This window comes from Saccopteryx bilineata, chromosome 4 (genome assembly GCF_036850765.1).
Source record: "Saccopteryx bilineata isolate mSacBil1 chromosome 4, mSacBil1_pri_phased_curated, whole genome shotgun sequence".
Taxonomy (NCBI): domain Eukaryota; kingdom Metazoa; phylum Chordata; class Mammalia; order Chiroptera; family Emballonuridae; genus Saccopteryx; species Saccopteryx bilineata.
In genome coordinates, this window is record NC_089493.1 from 59452757 (window position 1) to 59476191 (window position 23435).

At 37.5% G+C, this 23435-nt stretch overlaps 1 protein-coding gene across 3 annotated transcripts in view; it reads left to right on the forward strand.

Annotated features, from left to right (window-relative positions):
• The first annotated feature begins 1729 nt into the window (after positions 1 to 1729).
• The window catches only part of ICE2 (interactor of little elongation complex ELL subunit 2), a 70927-nt gene continuing 49221 nt past the window's right edge, over positions 1730 to 23435 (forward strand). Inside the window, exons 1-5 of one of the 3 annotated variants that reach the window (XM_066274876.1) lie at positions 1730 to 1801; positions 2774 to 2904; positions 5218 to 5322; positions 20791 to 21052; positions 22042 to 22161. In XM_066274876.1, the coding sequence (XP_066130973.1) occupies positions 2864 to 2904; positions 5218 to 5322; positions 20791 to 21052; positions 22042 to 22161 (528 nt within the window). In that variant the 5' untranslated portion in view covers positions 1730 to 1801; positions 2774 to 2863. Of the gene's footprint in view, positions 1849 to 2773; positions 2905 to 5217; positions 5323 to 20790; positions 21053 to 22041; positions 22162 to 23435 lie in introns of those variants that run through there. The other 2 variants (XM_066274875.1, XM_066274877.1) reach the window with 2 other exon arrangements.

The window sequence follows — 23435 nt, forward strand, 5'->3', positions numbered from 1 at the left end:
GAGACCTGATTTTTAGTACCAGCCTTATTACCGATCATGCAATATTGGAAAAGTCACTTGACAATCTGGTCTCAGTTTCCTTATCAGGAAAACAAGAGGGTTAGACCAGATAATCTCCCAAGTTCCTTCTGGTTCTAAAAATTCTGAATCTGTGTGCTATCTTGCAACCACTAGAACTCAAGATACACCAGACCAGGGCAGCCTGCTTGATGATAATCTGATATCTCAATGCAAGCGGTATCTGGTGATGCTCCCATAGCACAGTACCATGGGTTGGGGCATTCCAGCAGCATGAGTGCTTAAACAATTCTGGAGCAGTACTTAAGCAGTTGCTCAGGACTCCCAACTCTGACTGCATGCTTTGTGAGATGGTACCTAACACATTCACTTCTACATTGCCTTGATGTCCATCTCCATCCTAGCACAAGTTGTCACTGTCAGTCACCTAATAGGAAATGTTACCTGCACAGCGCCAGGCTTGCACCAGTTAATTTGCAAACATTCACGAGTTCTGTCTCCTAACCAGCCTCTTCCCTACAACTCATTCAATACTTTGCCAGATAAACTTTCCTGAAACATAGAGAGAGGATCTAATTGTATCATTTCTCTGCTTATAAACTCCCCTCTCGTCCCAGGGTTCTATTTCTTATACAACAGAGTTGAAATCTGTAGTCTGGTTTATAAACTCTTCTATGGTCTGGTCCCACCAACCTATTATTTCCAAACCCTTTTCTACTACTCTTCATAAACCTTGCATTCCAGGCAAAATAAACTAAGAGTCCTTATATTCAAAGGAGATTTTTTAACATAATTTTTATGTTAACATAGTTTAAATATCGTAAATCGTTCTACAATTTAGAACATGCTTTCTTGGTAAGACACAGACTCTGTCCACGCAATTCGATTATTAACTCCTTGTGCTGGTCTCTGTCTAGAATGCCCTTTCCCATCATCTTCATACTTCCGGTTCTTCAAATGAGCTGACATGTCAAGTGCCCAATGTGGAACTGGGCATACAAGTACTCAATACATGTCTTAGGTATGCAAAGCTGCTTCCTGTCCCTCTCCCTAGTCACTTCTCTTCCTCTCTGTACTCGCAGAATCTTTCCTATTACCTTCCTTACATAGCATATCACTTTCTATTTTGTTTTATAATTATTTAACGTGAATGCCTTGTATCTCAACGATCAAAAGCTCTTGGAAAAACCGGTATTTAGTCTTAGTCCTATATGTACCCAGCAGCAAGCACAAACTGGAAGTGCTCAATAAATCTTTCCTTAGTAGATGAGAAAAAAACACCAGTGTGAGAACCAGAGAGGCCGCGGGTGGAAACTGACATCTAAAACCGGGATGGGGATGGAGTGGAGGAGCTACTATGTGCCAGGGACTGTGTTGATTGAGCACAGTTCATCCCTTATTCTATTTAATCCTTTGAAAAACCCAACTAAGGGATTTCATTTTACCGATGAGGTGTTAGGGTTAGGGAGGTTAAGACAGTGGGCTAAGGTCACGAGATGAGTCTGTTGGGGTCTTTCCAGAACTGTACTTGTCACCGATCCTCCCAATTTGTCATCCCCCTCAAGGTGGAGACTTTTCGGGACCACAGACGGTCCTCCCGCCCCTGCACCGAGCAAGCGCGGGTCGCAGCTTCGGGCAGAAATACTCGAGGGTGGGGTCCGAGTGCGGCCCTTTCGACTTGCGCGGGCCCCGCCCACTACGTGGCTGGTGACGTCACCACGCTGTGCCGAGACGGCGCACCCACGTCTTTTAAATACGGGCTTCCCAAGGCACGCGTGACAGGGTATGGAGTGGGGACGGGCCTTGGGCCGAGCCACCGCGGACTGCGAGGTGGGCGGAAAGGCTGCTTTGCGGCGGTGACGCGGGAGGAAGGGCGCCGTCCTGCAGGGGGGCGCGCTCTGCAAGGGCTGGAAGGGGGAACATGGCGGCCGGGGCAGGCTGCTCGGCTTCTTGTTCTGGCGCGGCTCCTAACCCCGACCCCCGTCTTAGGTCTTCCCCTTACCTGGAACCTTGTTTCCCTTCTCCTTTAGTCCCCTTTCCCTCATTGCTTTTGCCCTCACTGACTCCTACCCCACAGTGGGTCGAAGTGTGAGAAGCGGGTTAAGTGGGAGATAGGCCTGCCCGGTGCCCAGGGACCACCGACTCCTCAATGTGTAAGTTTCCCCTCTACACCGTATCCACCTAGGGTGACAGGAGAAGCACCCAGCCTGGAGTGGCCAAGCCCGATGTGTCGTCCTGCTCATTCTTATGAGGTACCCTGTGTAATGTCACTTGAGTTGCCTGGACTTCATTGACCTCAAAAGCGAGGTTCTCTTTGAACGAGTTATGATATCCAGGAAGCTCTTGGCCTTGCTGAGTCGGCCCTGTAACAGAGTGTGATTGGGAAACTCGAAGCGAGATTGATTTTGGCAATTAGGGGTCGGAGGAGAGCTAGGACAGACAGCTCCATGCTGTACAGCGATGCGGTGTATATACGCCATGAGAACACCATTCTGTTGGGCGCATATTTTCGCAGTGATTGATCTCAGAGTGACATTCCCAGAGGAAGTTAAGTGAGAAGGGTTTTACCTTACACTATCGTTGCTGTTCCACCACAGAGAAACTTGGGAACCCTCATCTGTCTGCTGTATTGTGTTAGATGTCCTGTCCGTGTTAGGGTGGGTGTTAGAAACCAGTTCTTTAATCACAGGAGTTAACAGCAACTCGCCCACACCCAGTCACCTGTTTTTAATGATGATCTTTTGTTTTTCCTCAGGTGAGTGTTGATTCTGGAGAAGTCTTGCCTCTGCTCGAGCCTGCACAACCAGGTAGCGGCATTGTGAGCTGGAGTGAAGAAGTCTAGAGTATGAGCTCCGTCGTGGCCATGAGTGAACCAGGGCTCAGTTGGTAAGTTACATCTGTTTGTAATCAAGAGAAGGAAAGTGAGACTGGGTTGGATTAGGAAAGGAGCGTTTCTGACCTGGAGAGATTTAAAGGAAACAAAACCCCCCCAGAAATTTAGTGGCTCAGAGTTTACCCCATTCTTATCATCACACACTGAGCATTTTTGAGTTACTGCTGACTGCACTTCCTCTCCTAAAGTGACAGTTCAGCACTCAAATTGCTGCTAGGTATAATTCCACCATGTATTTATCCTTGGTCTCTTGGTGAAGGAAAGATGCTGGAATTTTCTGGTGTCCAAGAAGCTTGCCCACTTCTGTACAACTAGTAAAAAAACTTCTTGCCCTTTAAGAATAGACAAGCTTTTTTTTGTTATGTTGGAATGTGTATCAAGTAATCATGTAAATGCATAGACTGTTTTAGAAGTGTATGAGAACCTTACAAGTAAAGGACCCGGTTAAGTAACCTGAGTGGCTTTGTAGAGATCTCGCCACTCCATGACCAGCTTTAGATTAATTTAACACACAATTACCTAGCATCTAAAATTGGCTAGCCAAGGAGAATACAACATTTACAAGAGATTATAAAGATAAGTGAAATAGTACCAGATTCAAAGAAGATTCAGTCAGTAGGTGCTCAATCAGTATTTGTTTATTGCAGACAGTGCTCCTTTCCCCCAAGGAGCTCCAATCCCTGAGAGCCATATATGGTATGCAAAAACCTTGAAATGTAACCAGATGGCACAAGTACGGTATCATAATAAGTAATAAGAACTAGACTGATACATAGCAAGTAAAACATTCTGATTTTTCTCATTTATACTTTAATCATAGTTTTTTGGATATATACCTTTAAAAAACAGTAAGGAATGAGTATGGAGCAACTATACTAGAATTTCCCATTTTGAGAATGGGCCAACCAGAAGTTGCAATTTAATTAGAGGTACACACATTTATTCTCCATGCCATAAAGTATGTGTTCAGATGCAGCACAGATGCTCTAATATACCACTGACAACGTGAAACCAAAAGTACTTTAGAGCAGTGGTCCCCAACCTTTTTTGGGCCACGGACCAGTTTAATGTCAGAAAATATTTTCACAGACCGGCTTTTAGGGTGGGACGGATAAATGCACAAAATAAAATTATGCGACCGGCGTAAAAACTGTGATATTTTTAAATATAATTGTCGAATTTACGAGACAAGCGTCAAGAGTGAGTCTTAGACGGCCTGACCTGTGGTGGCACAGTGGATAAAGCGTCGACCTGGAAATGCTGAGGTCGCCGGTTCAAAACCCTGGGCTTGCCTGGTCAAGGCACATATGGGAGTTGATGCTTCCAATTCCTCCCCCTCTTCTCTCTCTCTGTCTCTCCTCTCTCTCTCTCCTCTCTCTCTCTCTATCCTCCCTCTCCTCTGTAAAATGAATAAATTTAAAAAAAAAATTAAAAAAAAAGAGTGAGTCTTAGACGGATGTAACAGAGGGAATCTGGTCATTTTTTAAAAATAAAACATCGTTCAGACTTAAATATAAATAAAACGGAAATAATGTAAGTTATTTATTCTTTCTCTGCGGACCGGTACCAAATGGCCCACGGACCGGTACCGGTTTGGGGACCACTGCTCTAGAGCCCTTGCACAGTATTGTAGCCCTTGAACTATTCCACAGAATCCTACTAATCTCTGTCCCTTCAGATTACTATGTCTCAGTGTTTTTCATTTTTTAATTTCTTCTTTCAGCCAGCATTTACTGAATGCTTACTATATAGAAAGCATTAACTCTCTATGTTTTGAAAAATCATATATGACTTTAGAATGATTTTAGTGGAGACACACCATTTATAACATTTGCCAAATTAATAAAAATAGGATATGCAGCCTTTGTATTGTCTTGTAGACTGACATAATAGTGCATGAAACAAAAATAAATTGAGAAACACTTGCTGTTAATAACCAAACATATGTTATGGCCAGATCCAGAGGTAAGCCCTGCGCCTGACAGACCTTTCATTGTACTTCAATCTGTTCTATCTTTAACCTGCTAGTGTCTGTGACATTTATTTAATTGGATACTAAAGGAAAAGCAAGGCTGATTATTGAAACAGGAGAATTTCAGAGTGGGCCTAGGCTAAAAGCTATCTAAGGAGGAAAACATCTGAACTCATACATCTGGTACCCGAAGTTAAAATTATTAAGAGGTGACTGTGTAGGAAAGGCAGTGTAGAGGTCATGTAGTTATAAATTAACAGTTGTACCATTATGCTGCTTGCTTTAGCATGAGATTTTGAATTGTCAAATGCAAGTAAATTACTTTGTTTCACAGGGACATCGCCGCAAAAAATGGACTTAAGACATTTTTCTCTCGAGAAAATTATAAAGATCATTCCATGGCTCCAAGTTTAAAAGAACTATGTATTTTATCTAACAGGTAATATGTTTATTTATTTGGTTGTTTATTTCTATATTTGGTTGTTACTTTTATGATAATTGAAGTTTTATATTTATATCCACTATTAAACATTCATAAAATGTATGAATTAAAAATTCATACATTTAAAAATTCATTAAACATTTATAAAATTGTAAAAATCAGAAAACAAAAGATGACCCAGTACCCAAAGATGACCACTCTTTGGTGTGTATCTTTTCAGACCTTTCTCCATACATGAACAGATGGGTGTATGTTCAAACAAAAATAGAATCATATTATAAATACTATAAAACTTTTATAATTTGTTTTTATCGTTTAAAATAATATTTCCTATATCTTTCTATGACCCTGCATATAGCTGTCTTTTTAATGATTGCGTATTACTTCACTATATAAATGTACTTTTTAATTCATTTTACTAGTCTTTACTGTAGAATGTTTGTATTCCTCTTTAATTATAAACAATAATTGATGAACTTTTTATAATTATTTCTGAGATAAATTCATATAATTGAATTATTTAGTTAGATGGTATATGCAGTTTATATTTTAATAGTTACTGCCTAATTACCAGGGATTTTTTTTTTCCCTTTCTGGTATGAAAATGCACATTAAGTGATAATTTTCCTTTCTCACTGCTTACCTGCCTGCCTCTAACAGCTCCATTTTCCTTTGTGATTGGCTTTTTCTAATGTATTGTGGATGAATATTAAAATCAAGTAATCGGGTTTACTAGAAAGGAGGAAATATGCCAAATGGGGAATTAGGAATCCCCCCTAGGAGAGCTCAGCATTTACTTTCATCCTTTGTCCACCTTTTGCAGTGGAGGAAGTATGTATATATTTCCAGGCTCTTCATTGAATGGGGCCCTAACTTTCCCTGCCTTTCAGTGCCCTTTCTGTCAGCATCCCCTCTGACTCCTATATCTTTGTTCTTTCCTGGTCAGTACAGGTATGCCTTAGTTTATTGCTCTGCACAGGTGTTACGTTTTTACAAATTGAAGGCGAGACTACTGCCTACATAAAGATTACAACTCGCTTTATTGCAAAACTTGCTTTAGTGCAGTGGTCTGAAACCAAACCCACAATAATCTCGAGGGATGCCAGTATTTAAAAGTGCTCAATCAAGTTTTTTCTCTCTGTAATCCCTGGACTCCAGATTCCCTTCATTACTTTCTTACCTCTTCATTCATTTATGCATAGACTCCTTTAAAGACTTGTATATGCTGGTGGGGAGGAAATGAGGGACAAAAATACTATAAAATACTATAACACATGCAAAGTACAACAAAATGTAAACAGTAACTCCTTCCCTATCAATAATTACTTTAAATAGATTAAACTCTCCAATCAAAAGTCAGATTGGGAGAATGGATTTAAAAAACAATATAAAGCAACTTTCACTGAACAGCTCACTGGACTTGCTTTCACTGAACATTCCACTCTAATCTGGCTTCTCCCCTCTAGTCCATTAAGACTGCTCCTCTCTAGGTCAGTGAGCTATTGACTATGGAGACATCTCACTCTCCTAGTTTTCTGGCAACTGGTATTTCTCATTCCCTTTTACCATCTTCATTGTCAGGCTTACTCTGCTGGCTCATCAGACTCTGGAGCTTTCAAAAAAATACTGATTTTGCACTCTTGACTGAACTGTTTGAATTTGAACCTTTGAGGATGTGTCTGTGGAATCAGTTAGTTAACCCCATTGATACTCATTTAGGTCATGTTCATTCCTTTACTATTACAAACAGTGAGCATCCTTTTAATACATATGCTGGTGGGATAAGGACTAGGATAAATTTCTGTAACACGTGGGTATGCATGTGGTTTTTATTTTGATAGATATTGCCAGATTGCCCTGAAAAACACTAAAGAAACAAATGCTTTTTTGATTCTATCAAATGAATACAAGGTTCACATAAAACAAACAAATATTGTTTAAAGAGACAATTTTAAAAGACACAATTTCAGAAGCAATACTCTTCCTAAATTATATAATTATATCTTGGCTAATACCAGTTATAGACAAGTAAGACAATAGATCCCTTATGAATGTACATCTATGGATTTTTTTTAAACCTGTTTCTTGTACTATATATTTAATAGGCTATCAACTTGTACCATTTTTTAGGAATAACTAATTTCTTAATAACTTACAATGTTAATTAAATAAAGAATTGCTTTTGTTTATTTGAATAAAAGAATGTCTACAAATTCTAGTATCTTGGAATATAGTGAACATATATCTTACCTTTAAAAAAAAAGTCTCACCATTTTAAGAACTTTTATCTCAGCTTTTGTCTTTTTTTTTTTTTATCAGACTAAACATTTCTTTTGTTCTTTTGAGAGAGAGAGAGAGAGATGAGAAACATTAACTCATAGTTGTGGCACTTTAGTTGTTCATTGATTGCTTCTCATATGTGCCTTGACTGGGGGCTCCAGCCAAGCCAGTGACCTTGGGCTTCAAGGCAGCGACCTTTAGGCTCAAGCCAGCTCCCCTCACTCAAGCTGGCGACCTCAGGGTCTCGAACCAGGGACTTCAACATTCCAGATTGACACTCTGTCCACTGCACCACCGCCATTCAGGCCCAAATATTTCTAATATTAATCTTTATCCTGCCACTGCTTTTTAATTATTTTAATGGTTCTTTCTGTGTCCACTTCTGCTCAGCGTATTCCAGGTGTGGGATGTAGTCTGGATTATGGAAGGGAGAGGGCATCTTGCTGACAGTTGGGCTCACCTAACTCCTAAAATTTTATTCCCTAGAATATGCTTGTTTTGCTTTAGGTTTCTATATAGCACAAAATAATTATTATTATAATTTACCTTTTAGTGTAGAAAAAATAAAGATGAAGGCATTAATTTTGTATGTTTCTACTGAAACATACATGAGTTTTATTAAGTTTTACAGTAAAGAATGGATTTTCAGACTATTAATTTACATCTTTTTTTTTATAAATTTTTATTAATGGTAATGGGATGACATTAATAAATCAGGGTACATATATTCAAAGAAAACATATCTAGGTTATTTTGTCATTAAATTATGTTGCATACCCCTCGCCCAAAGTCAGATTGTCCTCCGCCACCCTCTATCTAGTTCTCTGTGCCCCTCCCCCTCCCCCTAATTCTCTCCCTCCCTCCCTCCCATGTCCTCCCTCCCCCCACCCCTGGTAACCACCACACTCTTGTCCATGTCTCTTAGTCTCGTTTTTATGTTCCACTAATGTATGGAATCATGTAGTTCTTGTTTTTTTCTGATTTACTTATTTCACTCCGTATAATGTTATCAAGATCCCACCATTTTGCTGTAAATGATCTGATGTCATCATTTCTTATGGCTGAGTAGTATTCCATAGTGTATATGTGCCACATCTTCTTTATCCAGTCTTCTATTGAAGGGCTTTTTGGTTGTTTCCATGTCTTGGCCACTGTGAACAGTGCTGCAATGAACATGGGGCTACATGTGTCTTTACGTATCAATATTTCTGAGGTTTTGGGGTATATACCCAGTAGAGGGATTCCTGGGTCATAAGGTAGTTCTATTTGCAGTTTTTTGAGGAACCACCATACTTTCCTCCATAATGGTTGTACTACTTTACAGTCCCACCAACAGTGAATGAGGGTTCCTTTTTCTCCACAGCCTCTCCAACATTTGCTATTACCCGTCTTGTTGATAATAGCTAATCTAACAGGGGTGAGGTGGTATCTCATTGTAGTTTTGATTTGCATTTCTCTAATAACTAATGAAGCGGAGCATCTTTTCATATATCTGTTGGCCATTTGTATCTCTTCCTGGGAGAAGTGTCTGTTCATGTCCTCTTCCCATTTTTTTATTGGATTGTTTGTTTGTTTGTTGTTGAGTTTTATGAGTTCTTTGTAAATTTTGGATATTAGGCCCTTATCTGAGCTGTTGTTTGAAAATATCATTTCCCATTTAGTTGGCTGTCTGTTTATTTTGATTTAATTTACATCTTGATGGAAAACTAGGAAGACTAAAAATTTTGTTAGTCTTAAAACTAGTATTTTTTGTGTTCCCTAACATTTGGGAAAATGTTAAGAACTCTAATTACACTTTTTCAACACTGCAAAGTTTTTATTCAACCCTTCCTTGCGAGGTAAACGTTTGGCATTTTTTCACATTAAGATGTCTGGTTGTAGATGTAAATAGAAAAATAATTATCAAATTTTAACATGTTTACTATAGAAAAGTAAACCTAATTCAGGAGGAACAGGTAGACTTTAGATGGAGGCTAGAAACACCATTTCCAAATGCTACTTAAAGAAGTTGCCCAAACCAGTAGGCTTAAAAATTAGGAAACCTGCAATTTTCAGTTCTGCCTTTTTTCCATAGAAACTTTTAAGTAAAAAAAAAAAAAGAGAGAATGGGTAGCAGACAAAATGAAGGGGAAAAACTTCAAACCATCAACTGAAATAAAATAATTCTGCCTTTTTTCCATAGAAACTTTAAGTAAAAAAAAAAAAGAGAATGGGTAGTAGACAAAATGAAGGGGAAAAACTTCAAACCATCAACTGAAATAAAATATAATGCTGTAAATGTGGATAGAGAAACCGTGTCAGATGCTTTTGGCTTGCACCCTGATGAAGATTTTGACAGCACTGCACATGGAAATGATCTTGATGTGCTGCCATTTCATTCTTTGCTGAATGTAGCCAATTTAAACTGCTAGAATTTCTTGACATTTCTACTCTGGCATATCTGAGTCAGCATCTTGTTGCTGCAGCAGCTTAATTAAATTTGCCAGTTTGTGCCACAAGGACAGACATGTTCTCATATTCAGAGAGACAGGTGTGAAGCAGTATTGTTAAGAGTTGCGGACACAATACTGTTAGGTTTGAATATCTCTCAAGACATTTTCTAGTGAGAAATCAATTTGCTGTGATACATTTCTCCCAAGATCAGCAGTTAATATTCATTTTGTTAACCTAAAATATGCTTATTTTTATACAGTTATTGGAGAAACTTGAGTCACTAAGTATGTCTTTTTTTCACCTGTATTATTTTCAGAGCCAATCTAAGCGTCCTTATTTTAATTTGCATAATTGCTTTCTCGTCTACTAACCGACCTCTTTTGATTAGTTTTCCATCCATAGTTTTTAGCTCTAAAAAAGTGGTCTTACATATATCCATTATTTTGGGACCCCGAGTCTTTTTCTAAAAATTTTGGAATTTTTACCATATACTAATATTGTAAACTTGACTTAAAACAAGTCATTGTTAGTTTTGAATGGGGCTTAATTCACCCTCTGTCCAGATACAGAACTAGATTGGTGATTCTCAACTTTATCAAGCCAAAATCCTTCTATTTTTATAAATATTTATAAGAAATAAGATACCTCCTTTACTAGACTGAATTGAAATTCATAGATAATAATGGCCACAGACGTATTTAGAAATGATGTCTAGATATATAAACATGAAATAAAAAGAAAAATAATTTATATTCCAATATGAATTTTAATATGTAAATGTCTAAATACTACTACTGCACTAGAAGATATAATTAAGTAGTCAGATGCACCAGCTAAAATGAATAAGGTTGAATTTACGAGAAGTAAGATAAACTATACCATAAAGCAGTGATTTTCAATCAGTGTGACTTTGCAGGGTAACCTGGACCCCTGTGCCCTGTATGTCCCTGAGGAGGAGATCAGGCAGCTGATGCAGCAGATGCTAGATGACTTTGGGCCACAGCACTATATGGCCATCCTGGGCCATCGACTTTACCCTGATGTGGACCCAGAGCATGTATGGGCCTTTGTGGATACCATGCACAAATACTCACATGTGCTTCCACAGAACTGGGCACACAAGAATCTTTAGAACATGAAATACCTATTTAGTCAGAAGCACTGAGCTCTTTTCTCTTAGATTGTCAAATAAAAAAAAATAGCCAATATAACAATAGCCATCTGATATGGATGGATCAAAATTATACTTTTTTTTGTCAGATTCTCAAAAAATGTATATTTTGGTGTGCTGCAGAATTATAGTAATTAGTTATGTGTGTCATGAGATGAAAAAGATTGACAATCACTGCCATAAAGGAATTATAAGAAAATCAAAGAAGAGATGACGTCAGAGTAATGGCGAGGTAGGAAGCGATACCGATAAATCTCCCCCAAAACTCAACAAGATCTTCAACCAGAAACAGAAAAACCTATACTTGGAGCTTCCAGATGCTTCGCAATACACCCAAAGGTATGATTGAGTGAAAAATTGGCTAAATATATAACCAAACCCCGAAGGAAAAAGGGAGTAAGAAATGCTCCGCCTTCCTCACTAACCTAAACAGGGCGGCTTTCTCTGGTAACTGTGAATATAGAAACTGAGGCGGGCAAAGGGGGTGAATAGATCCAGGCCGCCGCGGCACAAACGGCCGAACCAGGCTGTGGCACACAGATCCAAGCCGAGGAAAATCTGATCCTGTGGCAACCCGGGCAATACAAGCTAACACTCGCGCCAAACCCAAACAAAGAAAGACAAGCGGAGCGGCCATTTTACCCGGTCTCCTGGTCGGTGCGCAGTTAGTGGGCGAGAATTTCTTCCTAGGCCCCGAGAGTGGGTGCCCGTGTTGCCCCACGGAGAGGCAGGGTCAGAGGCCTTTCTGTGGGCCGAGGACAGAGTCTCTGGGCAGCCCCAGCGCCCTGGGAAAGCCACGCACGGGAGGGAGTGAGAACTACTTCCAACGGTGGAGATTTTCCGTGCTGGTGAGGGTTTCACTCAGAGGGAACCGCGGCCGGCCTCATATCCTGGTGTGCGCGCGCAGATAAGGAGTGAGCGATTCCTCCGAGTGCCTCCGCAGTGCGCGCCCGTGTTATCGCAGAGAGGGGCAGAGTCAGGGGCCTTTGTGTGGGCCAAAGCAGAATCTCGAGCCGCCCCAGCGCCTTGCTAAAGCCGCGCACGGGGACGGAGCGAGACTCAATTCCAACGCTGCAACTTTTCCCTGCGGTTGGGGGTTTCACTCAGAGCGTGAGACTGCTGGCTGGATATCCTGGTCGCAGACAGTGAGTGAGAGTTTCCTCCAAGCGCCCCCCAGAAGTGGGCGCCCGCTTGTGTTACCGGACAGAGTGGCAGAGCCAGTGGTCTTTGAGTGGGCGGAAAGCCCGCCTGATTATGCTAGCAGCTCTGACTGACTGAGCCTTACCCAGAGCCCTGTGCTGAGTGGAAATAGAGTGGGGAGTTGCCAGCTCTTTGAGCCTCTTACTATCCAGGCAGAGGCAGCAGCAACTTCATAGCTGGATTATCAGGCTACTAATTGAGGAAGGAAAGACTAAGAGAAAGGCTCCAGGAACACGGACTCTCTCACTGTCGGAGCCTATAAATGCTAATGAGCCTCGACTCCCACGAGACTAAAGCACAATACATGACATTGCCATAGAGACTTATCAACTGCAAGCCTCTACCTGAGCGTGCCAAAGGGGCAGAACCCGGGGTACAGAGTCACCGACCAGGAAGAGGGAGAGAAAAGAAAAAGCAAGAAGATAACCTCTCAAAATCAAGAATAATCTGCAGACTTTATAACCTATCCCATTTTATTATATTTGTTCGTTTGTTTCTCTTATCTTCATTCTTGATACTTTTTTTTCTTCCTCCAATTTGGCCGATTAACTCTCTACTGGTCTTACTCTCTCCTCTCCTTGAACTACACTACCCATAAGTGTTACATCTCCCATTATCTTTTCTCTTCTCTTCCTTTCTCTCTATGAGGGTTGCACTCCAAAACCCTTAACTCTCTCTCTCTCTCCTTTCTTTTTTCTTCTTTTAGTGGTTCCCTCTTTTTTTTCTCTCTCTCTCTTTCTTTTCTCCCTCTATATTAGTTTCTTCCTTTCTCCTTTACATCTCCTCTCATTCAAACCTCAATAACAAACAAATTATCTTATCTGGGACTCAAACCTATGTTTGTGGCATTTTGGGGGGTTTTTACTTCACCTTTTTAACTCACTAGCAGTGCTCCCATCCCTGGCTCTCCATATTATCTAGTTCTTGTTCCACTAAATACAATAGTAAGTTTTTAATTTGTCCCCCATTTTTCCGTTTTCCTCTTATTCCTCTCATCATAACTCTTAGACAACCAACACCTAAAAGCAAATCATTTTATTCTTGACCCAAATTTTTTCCTTATTTGCTTTTTGTGGGTCCATACGCTCTTTTTTTTTTTTTTTTCTTTTTTTCTTTTTTTCTTTTTTGCCCCTTTATTACTTTTCCCCAATTCAGGCCCTCCATCACAGGCATTGTTTGTTATAACTCACAGTCCACCACAAGATTTTCTCAAGAAAGAGGGGAGAGGAGAGGAGAGGAAAAAAGGAGGGGGGGAATAATTTCCTTTTTTTAAAAAATTTTATTTTATTTTATTTTTCTTTATTTCATTATTAATTTTTTTTAAAAAAAACAACTCTTTTCGATTTTTTATTTTTTTTTATTTTTTTAACTTTTTATTCTTTATTAAATCTCATTAATACTATCAACAAAACCACCCTCAGATGCCATTAAGGAAGAGAAAATCGAATATCATGGATACAAAAGAAAGAGAGGTAACACAGCTAGATGAGGAAAAATCTATGGAGAAAAAATTTAATATATTGGAAACCTTGGAGCTAAATGACAGAGAATTCAAGATAGAAATCCTAAAAATCCTCCGAGATATACAAGAAAACACAGAAAGGCAATATAGGGAGCTCAGAAAACAACTCAATGAACACAAAGAATATATGTCCAAGGAAATCGAAACTATAAAAACAAATCAAACAGAGATGAAAAACTCAATTCACGAGCTGAAAAACGAAGTAACAAGCTTAGCTAATAGAATAGGTCAGATAGAAGAGAGGATTAGTGAAATAGAAGACAAGCAACTTGAGGCACAACAGAGAGAAGAAGAAAGAGACTCAAAAATTAAAAAAAATGAGATAGCCCTACAAGAATTATCTGACTCCATCAAAAAGAATAACATAAGAATAATAGGTATATCAGAGGGAGAAGAGAGAGAAAATGGAATGGAGAACATACTCAAACAAATAATAGATGAGAACTTCCCAAGCCTGTGGAAAGAACTAAAGCCTCAAGTTCAAGAAGCAAACAGAACTCCAAGTTTTCTTAACCCCAACAAACCTACTCCAAGGCATATCATAATGAAATTGACACAAACCAACAGCAAAGAAAAAATTCTCAAGGCAGCCAGGGAAAAGAAGAATACAACATATAAAGGAAGGCCCATTAGATTATCATCAGATTTCTCAGCAGAAACTCTATAAGCTAGAAGAGAGTGGACCCCAATATTTAAAGTCCTGAAAGAGAGGAACTTTCAGCCACGAATACTATACCCATCAAAGCTATCCTTCAAATACGAAGGAGAAATAAAAACATTCACAGATACAGAAAAGATGAGGGAATTTATCATGAGAAAACCCCCACTCCAGGAATTACTAAAGGGGGTTCTCCAATCAGATACAAAGAAAAAAAAAAAACAGAGCCACAAGTAAAAGCTCCAAGAAGAACACAATAAAACCAAATTTAAACTGTGACAACAACAAAAAGAAAGAGGGGGAGAAGACGGAGATTAACAGTAGCAAAGGACGATGGAGTGCAAAAGTACTCACAAAATAGTTCGCTACAATGAACAGGGTAGGGACCCTTTTCATTACTCAAAGGTAACCACCATTGAAAAAACCACCACAGAAGCACATGAGATAAAAAAGATAGCAACAGAGGAAAGATGTATGGAATACAACCAAATAAAAACAAAAGATAGAAAAACGAAAGAGAAGGATCAAACAAGACACGAAACTAAAAGAAAGCAAGATATAAAATGGCAATCGGGAACTCACAAGTATCAATAATTACACTAAATGTAAACGGATTAAACTCACCAATAAAAAGGCACAGAGTAGCAGAATGGATTAAAAAAGAAAATCCAACTGTATGCTGCCTACAGGAAACTCATCTAAGTAACAAGGATAAAAACAAATTCAAAGTGAAAGGCTGGAAAACAATACTCCAAGCAAATAACATCCAAAAAAAAGCAGGTGTAGCAATACTCATATTGGATAATGCTGACTACAAGACAGGAAAAGTACTCAGAGACAAAAATGGCCATTTCATAATGGCTAAGGGGACACTGAATCAAGAAGACATAACAATTCTTAATATATATGCACCAAACCAAGGAGCACCAAAATATATAAGACAGCTACTTATTGATCTTAAAACAAAAACTGACAAAAATACAATCATACTTGGAGACCTCAATACACCGCTGACGGCTCTAGATCGGTCATCCAAACAGAGAATCAACAAAGACATAGTGGCCTTAAACAAAACACTAGAGCACCTGGATATGATAGACATCTACAGGACATTTCATCCCAAAGTGACTGAGTATACATTTTTCTCCAGTGTACATGGATCATTCTCAAGAATTCACCATATGTTGGGCCACAAAAACAACATCAGCAAATTCAGAAAAATTGAAGTTGTACCAAGCATATTTTCTGATCATAAAGCCTTGAAACTAGAATTCAACTGCAAAAAAGGAAAAAAATCCCACAAAAATGTGGAAACTAAACAACATACTTTTAAAAAATGAATGGGTCAAAGAAGAAATAAGTGCAGAGATCAAAAGATATATACAGACTAATGAAAATGACAATACGACATATCAGAATCTATGGGATGCAGCAAAAGCAGTGATAAGAGGGAAGTTCATATCGCTTCAGGCATATATGAACAAACAAGAGAGAGCCCAAGTGAACCACTTAACTTCCCACCTTAAGGAACTAGAAAAAGAAGAACAAAGACAACCCAAAACCAGCCGAAGAAAGGAAATAATAAAAATCAGAGCAGAAATAAATGAATTAGAGAACAGAAAAACTATAGAAAAAATTAATAGAACAAGGAGCTGGTTCTTTGAAAAGATCAACAAAATTGACAAACCCTTGGCAAGACTTACCAAGGAAAAAAGAGAAAGAACTCATATAAACAAAATCCAAAATGAAAGAGGAGAAATCACCACGGACACTGTAGATATACAAAGAATTATTGTAGAATACTATGAAAAACTTTATGCCACTAAATTCAACAACCTAGAAGAAATGGATAAATTCCTAGAAAAATACAACCTTCCTAGACTGAGTCAAGAAGAAGCAGAAAGCCTAAACAGACCTATCAGTAGAGAAGAAATAGAAAAAACCATTAAAAACCTCCCCAAAAATAAAAGTCCAGGCCCTGACGGCTATACCAGCGAATTTTATCAAACATTCAAAGAAGACTTGGTTCCTATTCTACTCAAAGTCTTCCAAAAAATTGAAGAAGAAGCAATACTTCCAAACACATTTTATGAGTCCAACATAACCCTCATCCCAAAACCAGGCAAGGATGGCACAAAAAAAGAAAACTACAGACCAATATCTCTAATGAATACAGATGCTAAAATACTAAACAAAATACTAGCAAATCGAATACAACAACATATTAAAAAAATAATACATCATGATCAAGTGGGATTCATCCCAGAATCTCAAGGATGGTTCAACATACGTAAAACGGTTAATGTAATACACCATATCAACAAAACAAAGAACAAAAACCACATGATCTTATCAATAGATGCAGAAAAGGCTTTCGATAAAATACAACACAATTTTATGTTTAAGACTCTCAACAAAATGGGTATAGAAGGAAAATATCTCAACATGATAAAGGCCATATATGATAAACCATCAGCTAACATCATATTAAATGGCACTAAACTGAAGGCTTTCCCCCTTAAATCAGGAACAAGACAGGGTTGTCCACTCTCTCCACTCTTATTTAATGTGGTACTAGAGGTTCTCGCCACAGCAATCAGACAAGACAAAGAAATAAAAGGCATCCATATCGGAAAAGAAGAAGTAAAGGTATCACTTTTTGCAGATGATATGATCCTATACATCGAAAACCCCAAAGAATCCACAAAAAGACTACTAGAAACAATAAGCCAATACAGTAAGGTCGCAGGATACAAAATTAACATACAGAAGTCAATAGCCTTTCTATATGCCAACAATGAAACAACTGAGAAGGAACTCAAAAGAATAATCCCCTTCACGATTGCAACAAAAAAAATAAAATACTTAGGAATAAACATAACAAAGAATGTAAAGGACTTATATAATGAAAACTATAAACCATTGTTAAGGGAAATCGAAAAAGATATAATGAGATGGAAGAATATACCTTGTTCTTGGCTAGGAAGAATAAATATAATCAAGATGGCTATATTACCCAAAGCAATATACAAATTTAATGCAATTCCCATCAAACTTCCAATGACGTTTTTTAAAGAAATAGAGCAAAAAATCATCAGATTTATATGGAACTATAAAAAACCCCGAATAGCCAAAGCAATCGTAAAGAAAAAGAATGAAGCTGGGGGCATAACAATACCTGACTTCAAACTCTATTATAGGGCCACGACAATCAAAACAGCATGGTATTGGCAGAAAAATAGACACTCAGACCAATGGAACAGAATAGAAAGTCCAGAAATAAAACCACATATATATAGTCAAATAATTTTTGATAAAGGGGCCAACAACACACAATGGAGAAAAGAAAGCCTCTTCAATAAATGGTGCTGGGAAAACTGGAAAGCCACATGCAAAAGAATGAAACTGGACTACAGTCTCTCTCCCTGTACAAAAATTAACTCAAAATGGATCAAAGATCTAAACATAAGACCTGAAACAATTAAGTACATAGAAGAAGACATAGGTACTCAACTCATGGACCTGGGTTTTAAAGAGCATTTTATGAATTTGACTCCAATGGCAAGAGAAGTGAAGGCAAAAATTAATGAATGGGACTACATCAGACTAAGAAGTTTTTGCTCAGCAAGAGAAACTGATAACAAAATAAACAGAAAGCCAACTAAATGGGAAATGATATTTTCAAACAACAGCTCAGATAAGGGCCTAATATCCAAAATATACAAAGAACTCATAAAACTCAACAACAAACAAACAAACAATCCAAAAAAAAATGGGAAGAGGATATGAATAGACACTTCTCCCAGGAAGAAATACAAATGGCCAACAGATATATGAAAAGATGCTCATCTTCTTTAGCTATTAGAGAAATGCAAATCAAAACGGCAATGAGATACCACCTCACACCTGTTCGATTAGCTATTATTAGCAAGTCAGGTAATAGCAAATGTTGGAGAGGCTGTGGAGAAAAAGGAACCCTCATCCACTGTTGGTGGGAATGTAAAGTAGTACAACCATTATGGAAGAAAGTATGGTGGTTCCTCAAAAAACTGAAAATAGAACTACCTTATGACCCAGCAATCCCTCTACTGGGTATATATCCCCAAAACTCAGAAACATTGATACGTAAAGACACATGCAGCCCCATGTTTATTGCAGCATTGTTCACAGTGGCCAGGACATGGAAACAACCAAAAAGCCCATCAATAGATGACTGGATAAAGAAGATGTGGCACATATACACTATGGAATACTACTCAGCCATAAGAAATGATGACATCAGAACATTTACAGCAAAATGGTGGGATCTTGTTAACATGATACGAAGCGAAATAAGTAAATCAGAAAAAACCAGGAACTGTATTATTCCATACGTAGGTGGGACATAATACTGAAACTAAGAGACATTGACAAGAGTGTGGTGGTTACGGGGGGGAGGGAGGAATGGGAGAGGGATAGGGGGTGGGGAGGGGCACAAAGACAACAAGATAGAAGGTGACAGAGGACAATCTGACTTTGGGTGGTGGGTATGCAACATAATTGAACGACAAGATAACCTGGACTTGTTATCTTTGAATATATGTATCCTGATTTATTGATGTCACCCCATTAAAAAAATAAAATTATAAAAAAAAAAAAATCAAAGAGAATAAAATGTATTGTTAATTACAGACCAGACTTATTTGTATATGATAACAGAAAATCTAAGGAGACCTTTGAAAGTTGTGCAGGATACTACCATACATTACAGGCAAGTAGTGTTTCTCACCATTAAATGCCTTTCACTTTTTTCTCTCTTTTTATGACAACCCAGAGCCACCCACAGGCTTCCAAAATGCCCTCCGGGAATTAATGCTGTCACAATCGAGAATCACTGTTCTAGATATTTCATGCCTTTCTCCTCTCTCCCTTTTAATCCCTGATCTTAATGTCTTTAGGGTTCTTCTCAGTCACCTTATTCAGTGTGTTCAGTTTGAAAACTTGAGATCTCCGTAGTCACATCGAATTGATGTACATATTTACTTTGCTTCCCCATTCACTTGTCTGGTCTACTTGATTGTAAGGTCCTAGAGAATAGAGATTGTATCATGCTCAATGTTGGTTGTATCTCCAGTTCCCAGTATAGGGCTGGCACATGGTAGTCACTCAATAAATATTAATGAATGGAGGAATGAAGAATGAATCAATAGACATCCATCTTTCTCATTACTTTTCCTTCCTCCTCTTGGATTCTCATCATTGTTTAATTTGGAACTGACTCATAGGAAATAGTTATTGTCATGGAAATTAGAGTTATTGAGGCTACTGAAGTGTGTATGTGCATGCATGTGGGCTGGGCATGCACATGCTTTAAAATATTAAAAATGTAGGTTACAGCAACTGAGTATCAGGAATAAAGACATGAACAACATAAAAATTTGTATTCTTATACCTTAATTGTAATGGTAAATGATATTTTAAAATAAATTGTGGGTAGCATTGCATAAACAAATACAGTAACAGGTTCTCTAGCTTCACATTCCAGTGCATTTCATTATACATATACAAGATTTCTCTTCTGCATTCATACGAAGCATAAACAAGTTTCCATGGATTGAGCCAAGTGCATGAGTGATAGAGGATTATATGACTTTCCTGAAACCACCATTGCTTTTATAAACTATATCACACAGTTGGAATTTTCTTTTTGATTCTTGAGATAATTAAAGCAGAGAAAACCGGAGAATTAGAATTTCAGAGAATTGGTTTTCAAGCTTGTGACCATATCATATCCTGTTCTCTGTGGGTTTTGTTCATCGTATTAACTGACATATCTTCCTGAAGAATTTAAGCAATATAAAACAACTAAAATGGAAACATGAAATACCTGTGTATATAATTGGCAAGAGCAATTGACCTCTCTTCAGCAGAGGGAAAAAACTTCCAAATTGAGTAATTTGTCTAAAGATTATGCCGATTATGCCTCTTTCTTGCCATCAGGTAATTGAAGGTAAGCTAGTAATGCAGTCCTATCCTGCAGAATGCTTAATTTATACCAAATAGCCAAACATCAAAATGCAGGTGTTAAAGTTAGATAATAATTCAGAATTTACTGTGTTAATCACTCTGTATTCTCTCTGGTGATTAAGAATCATGAAGTTCCATGATAGTAATCTTTTTGTGAAAAAGCACATATTTGTAAATTGTATTTTTTCCCCCCAGACGTATAGGAGAAAATTTGAATGCCTCAGCAAGTTCTGTGGAAAATGAGCTGGCAGTTAATTCAGCAACTCAAGCAAAGGAAAAAGTTAAAACCACAGTTGGAATGGTTCTTCTTCCAAAACCAAGAGTTCCTTATCCTCGTTTCTCTCGTTTCTCACAGAGAGAGCAGAGGAATTATGTGGACTTGTTAATTAAATATGCAAATATTCCTGCTAATTCCAAAGGTATTGGAATAAATAAAAATGACTACTTGCAGTACTTGGTATGTATTCTCTTCTTTAGCTTCAGTGAAAAATATTTAAAAGTTAAGAAATACTTTAAATTTGCTTTTATGTTTTTAGGTACAATTATAGTTACAAAAATTGAAAACTTAAGAAGTTTAATTGATGGACAAATTGGTGCTTTAATTCTTCTTTTGTTGATGCTGATATACAGTTCAGGCATTTTGCTCTAGTTCTGAGCATATTTCTCTCCAGTTCATCTTAAATACTAGCAGTAGAGCTTTACATACATCTGTGAAATAATTTAAAATTTTTGTTTATTATTTTAAGTAGTTTCCAAATTCTCAACTATAGTATATAAATTGTACTATATTGAATATCACTGTTGCAAACTCTTTGTTCATAGCTCTGATTGTTTCCTTAAGATAAAATTCTTAAAACTGCCATATCACTGCATGTTTTTAAAGCTTTGATCTGCAATTACAATTGGTTAAATTTTTCTGCAAAAGTTTCAACCAGTTTTGCTTGTACCACTATTATATGGAAGTTCTTTTTCCCAATATCTTCACTAATACTAGGCATTACCTTTTTCCCTCTAATTTTATGTGTTAGAAATGGTGATCCCTTGTTTTACATTAATTTACAGTAATTACTAATAAAAATAAGCATTTTCCATGTGTTTATAAGCCATTTCTGTTCCTTCTTTTTTAAGTAGTATATTCATTTTATTTGCTCATTTCTCCATTTGGGTGTTCTTTGTTTTTGTTAATTAAGAAAATTTTATAAAATAAGCTTACTAATTCTAAAGGGTGTTGTACTGTTAGTCATTTGCTCTTCCGTTTTTGAGGAGTTTTTAGTAACAAATTAGTCATTGTTTAATAATTTTTAATTAACTTTTTCTTTGTGATTTTTGGTTTGGATACGATGCTTTTAAGTATTTTTTAAGTCCAAATTATTAGAGCAATGATTGAGGTGATTGTTTTTAACCAAGCTTCTTGTTCTGCAACATGATTTTTTTTTTTTAAATTAGGATATGAAAAAACACGTGGATGAAGAAGTTACTGAATTCCTAAAGTTTTTACAGAATTCTGCAAAGAAATGCGCACAGGATTATAATATGCTTTCTGATGATGCACGTCTCTTCACAGAGGTAAAAATATTTAACATTTACTTAAACTGCCAAGTAATAGGCAATAGCATTTAAAATGTGTGATGAGCTTGCCAAATGCATATGGAAATATCAGTATTATCAATTTAGAGACCAAATTGTATGTAGTTTTTTTTTGTCATGTGTTTAAATAATAAAAATACTGTACTAACACCTCAAAATCATGTATAAATACTATAGTATACTTTCTTTTCTTGTAATGATCCAATTATTGTATTTGAGAGTTATATTTTACTCACATGGATGGTTTGCTCTTAGATACACTGATTTCTCTTGTGAGAGAGAATGAGTGTTTAAGGAGTTAACTTAATCACTTAAAATGTGAATGGCCCCCGTCTGGTACTTTATGTATAGGGCATTGTCCGTAATAGCAATGTCACAGATCAAGCCCCGGGTTGAGCCCAGGGTCTCTGATTCCAGGGGCTTTGCCCAATTCTGGGGGCAATGGCTCGACCTCTGAGGGCACTGGTTAGGACATATATGAGAAGCAATCAATGACATAACTAAGTCGAATAATGAGTTGATTGATACTGTTCTTTCTCTCTTAAGAAAAACAATACAAATTTTAAAAGAAAAGGAAATAAATCTGAATGGTCCTATGAAACTTAGTCACATAAATTTATATTTATTATCTACATGGTAACCAACCACCAAATGATAAATTTCAACTGTAAATTCATATTTTTAATGTTAATCATACATGTAAACTTATTAGCAAAGCATATAAATTAGCATTATTCAGTGGGCCTGGGAGAAATTTAGAATAACCTACTTAAATAGTTCCTACTAATATGTGCAATTGGTCTTTGAACAACATAAGAGTTAGGGTTGCCAACCTCCATGTAGTTGAAAATTTATATATATGATAACTATTCACTCTCCAAAAACTTGACTACTAATAGCCTTTTGTTAACCATACGTAAACAGTAGATTAACACATATTTTATATGTTACATGTGTCATATACTGTATTCTTACAATGAAGTAAGCTAGAGAAAAGAAAATGTTACCAAGAAAATCATAAGGAAAAGGAAATACATATAGTGTTTATTGAAAAACTATCCACATATAAGTGGCCCTGTGCAGTACAAACCCATGTTGTTCAAGGGTCAACCATATTACTCTAGTAGAGTTCATCTACATACACCAACACCAGTCTGGATAATTTTTAAGCCTTTAAAAACTGGTCACTATAAGGCCCTGGCCGGTTGGCTCAGCGGTAGAACATCGGCCTGGCATGTGGGGGACTCGGGTTC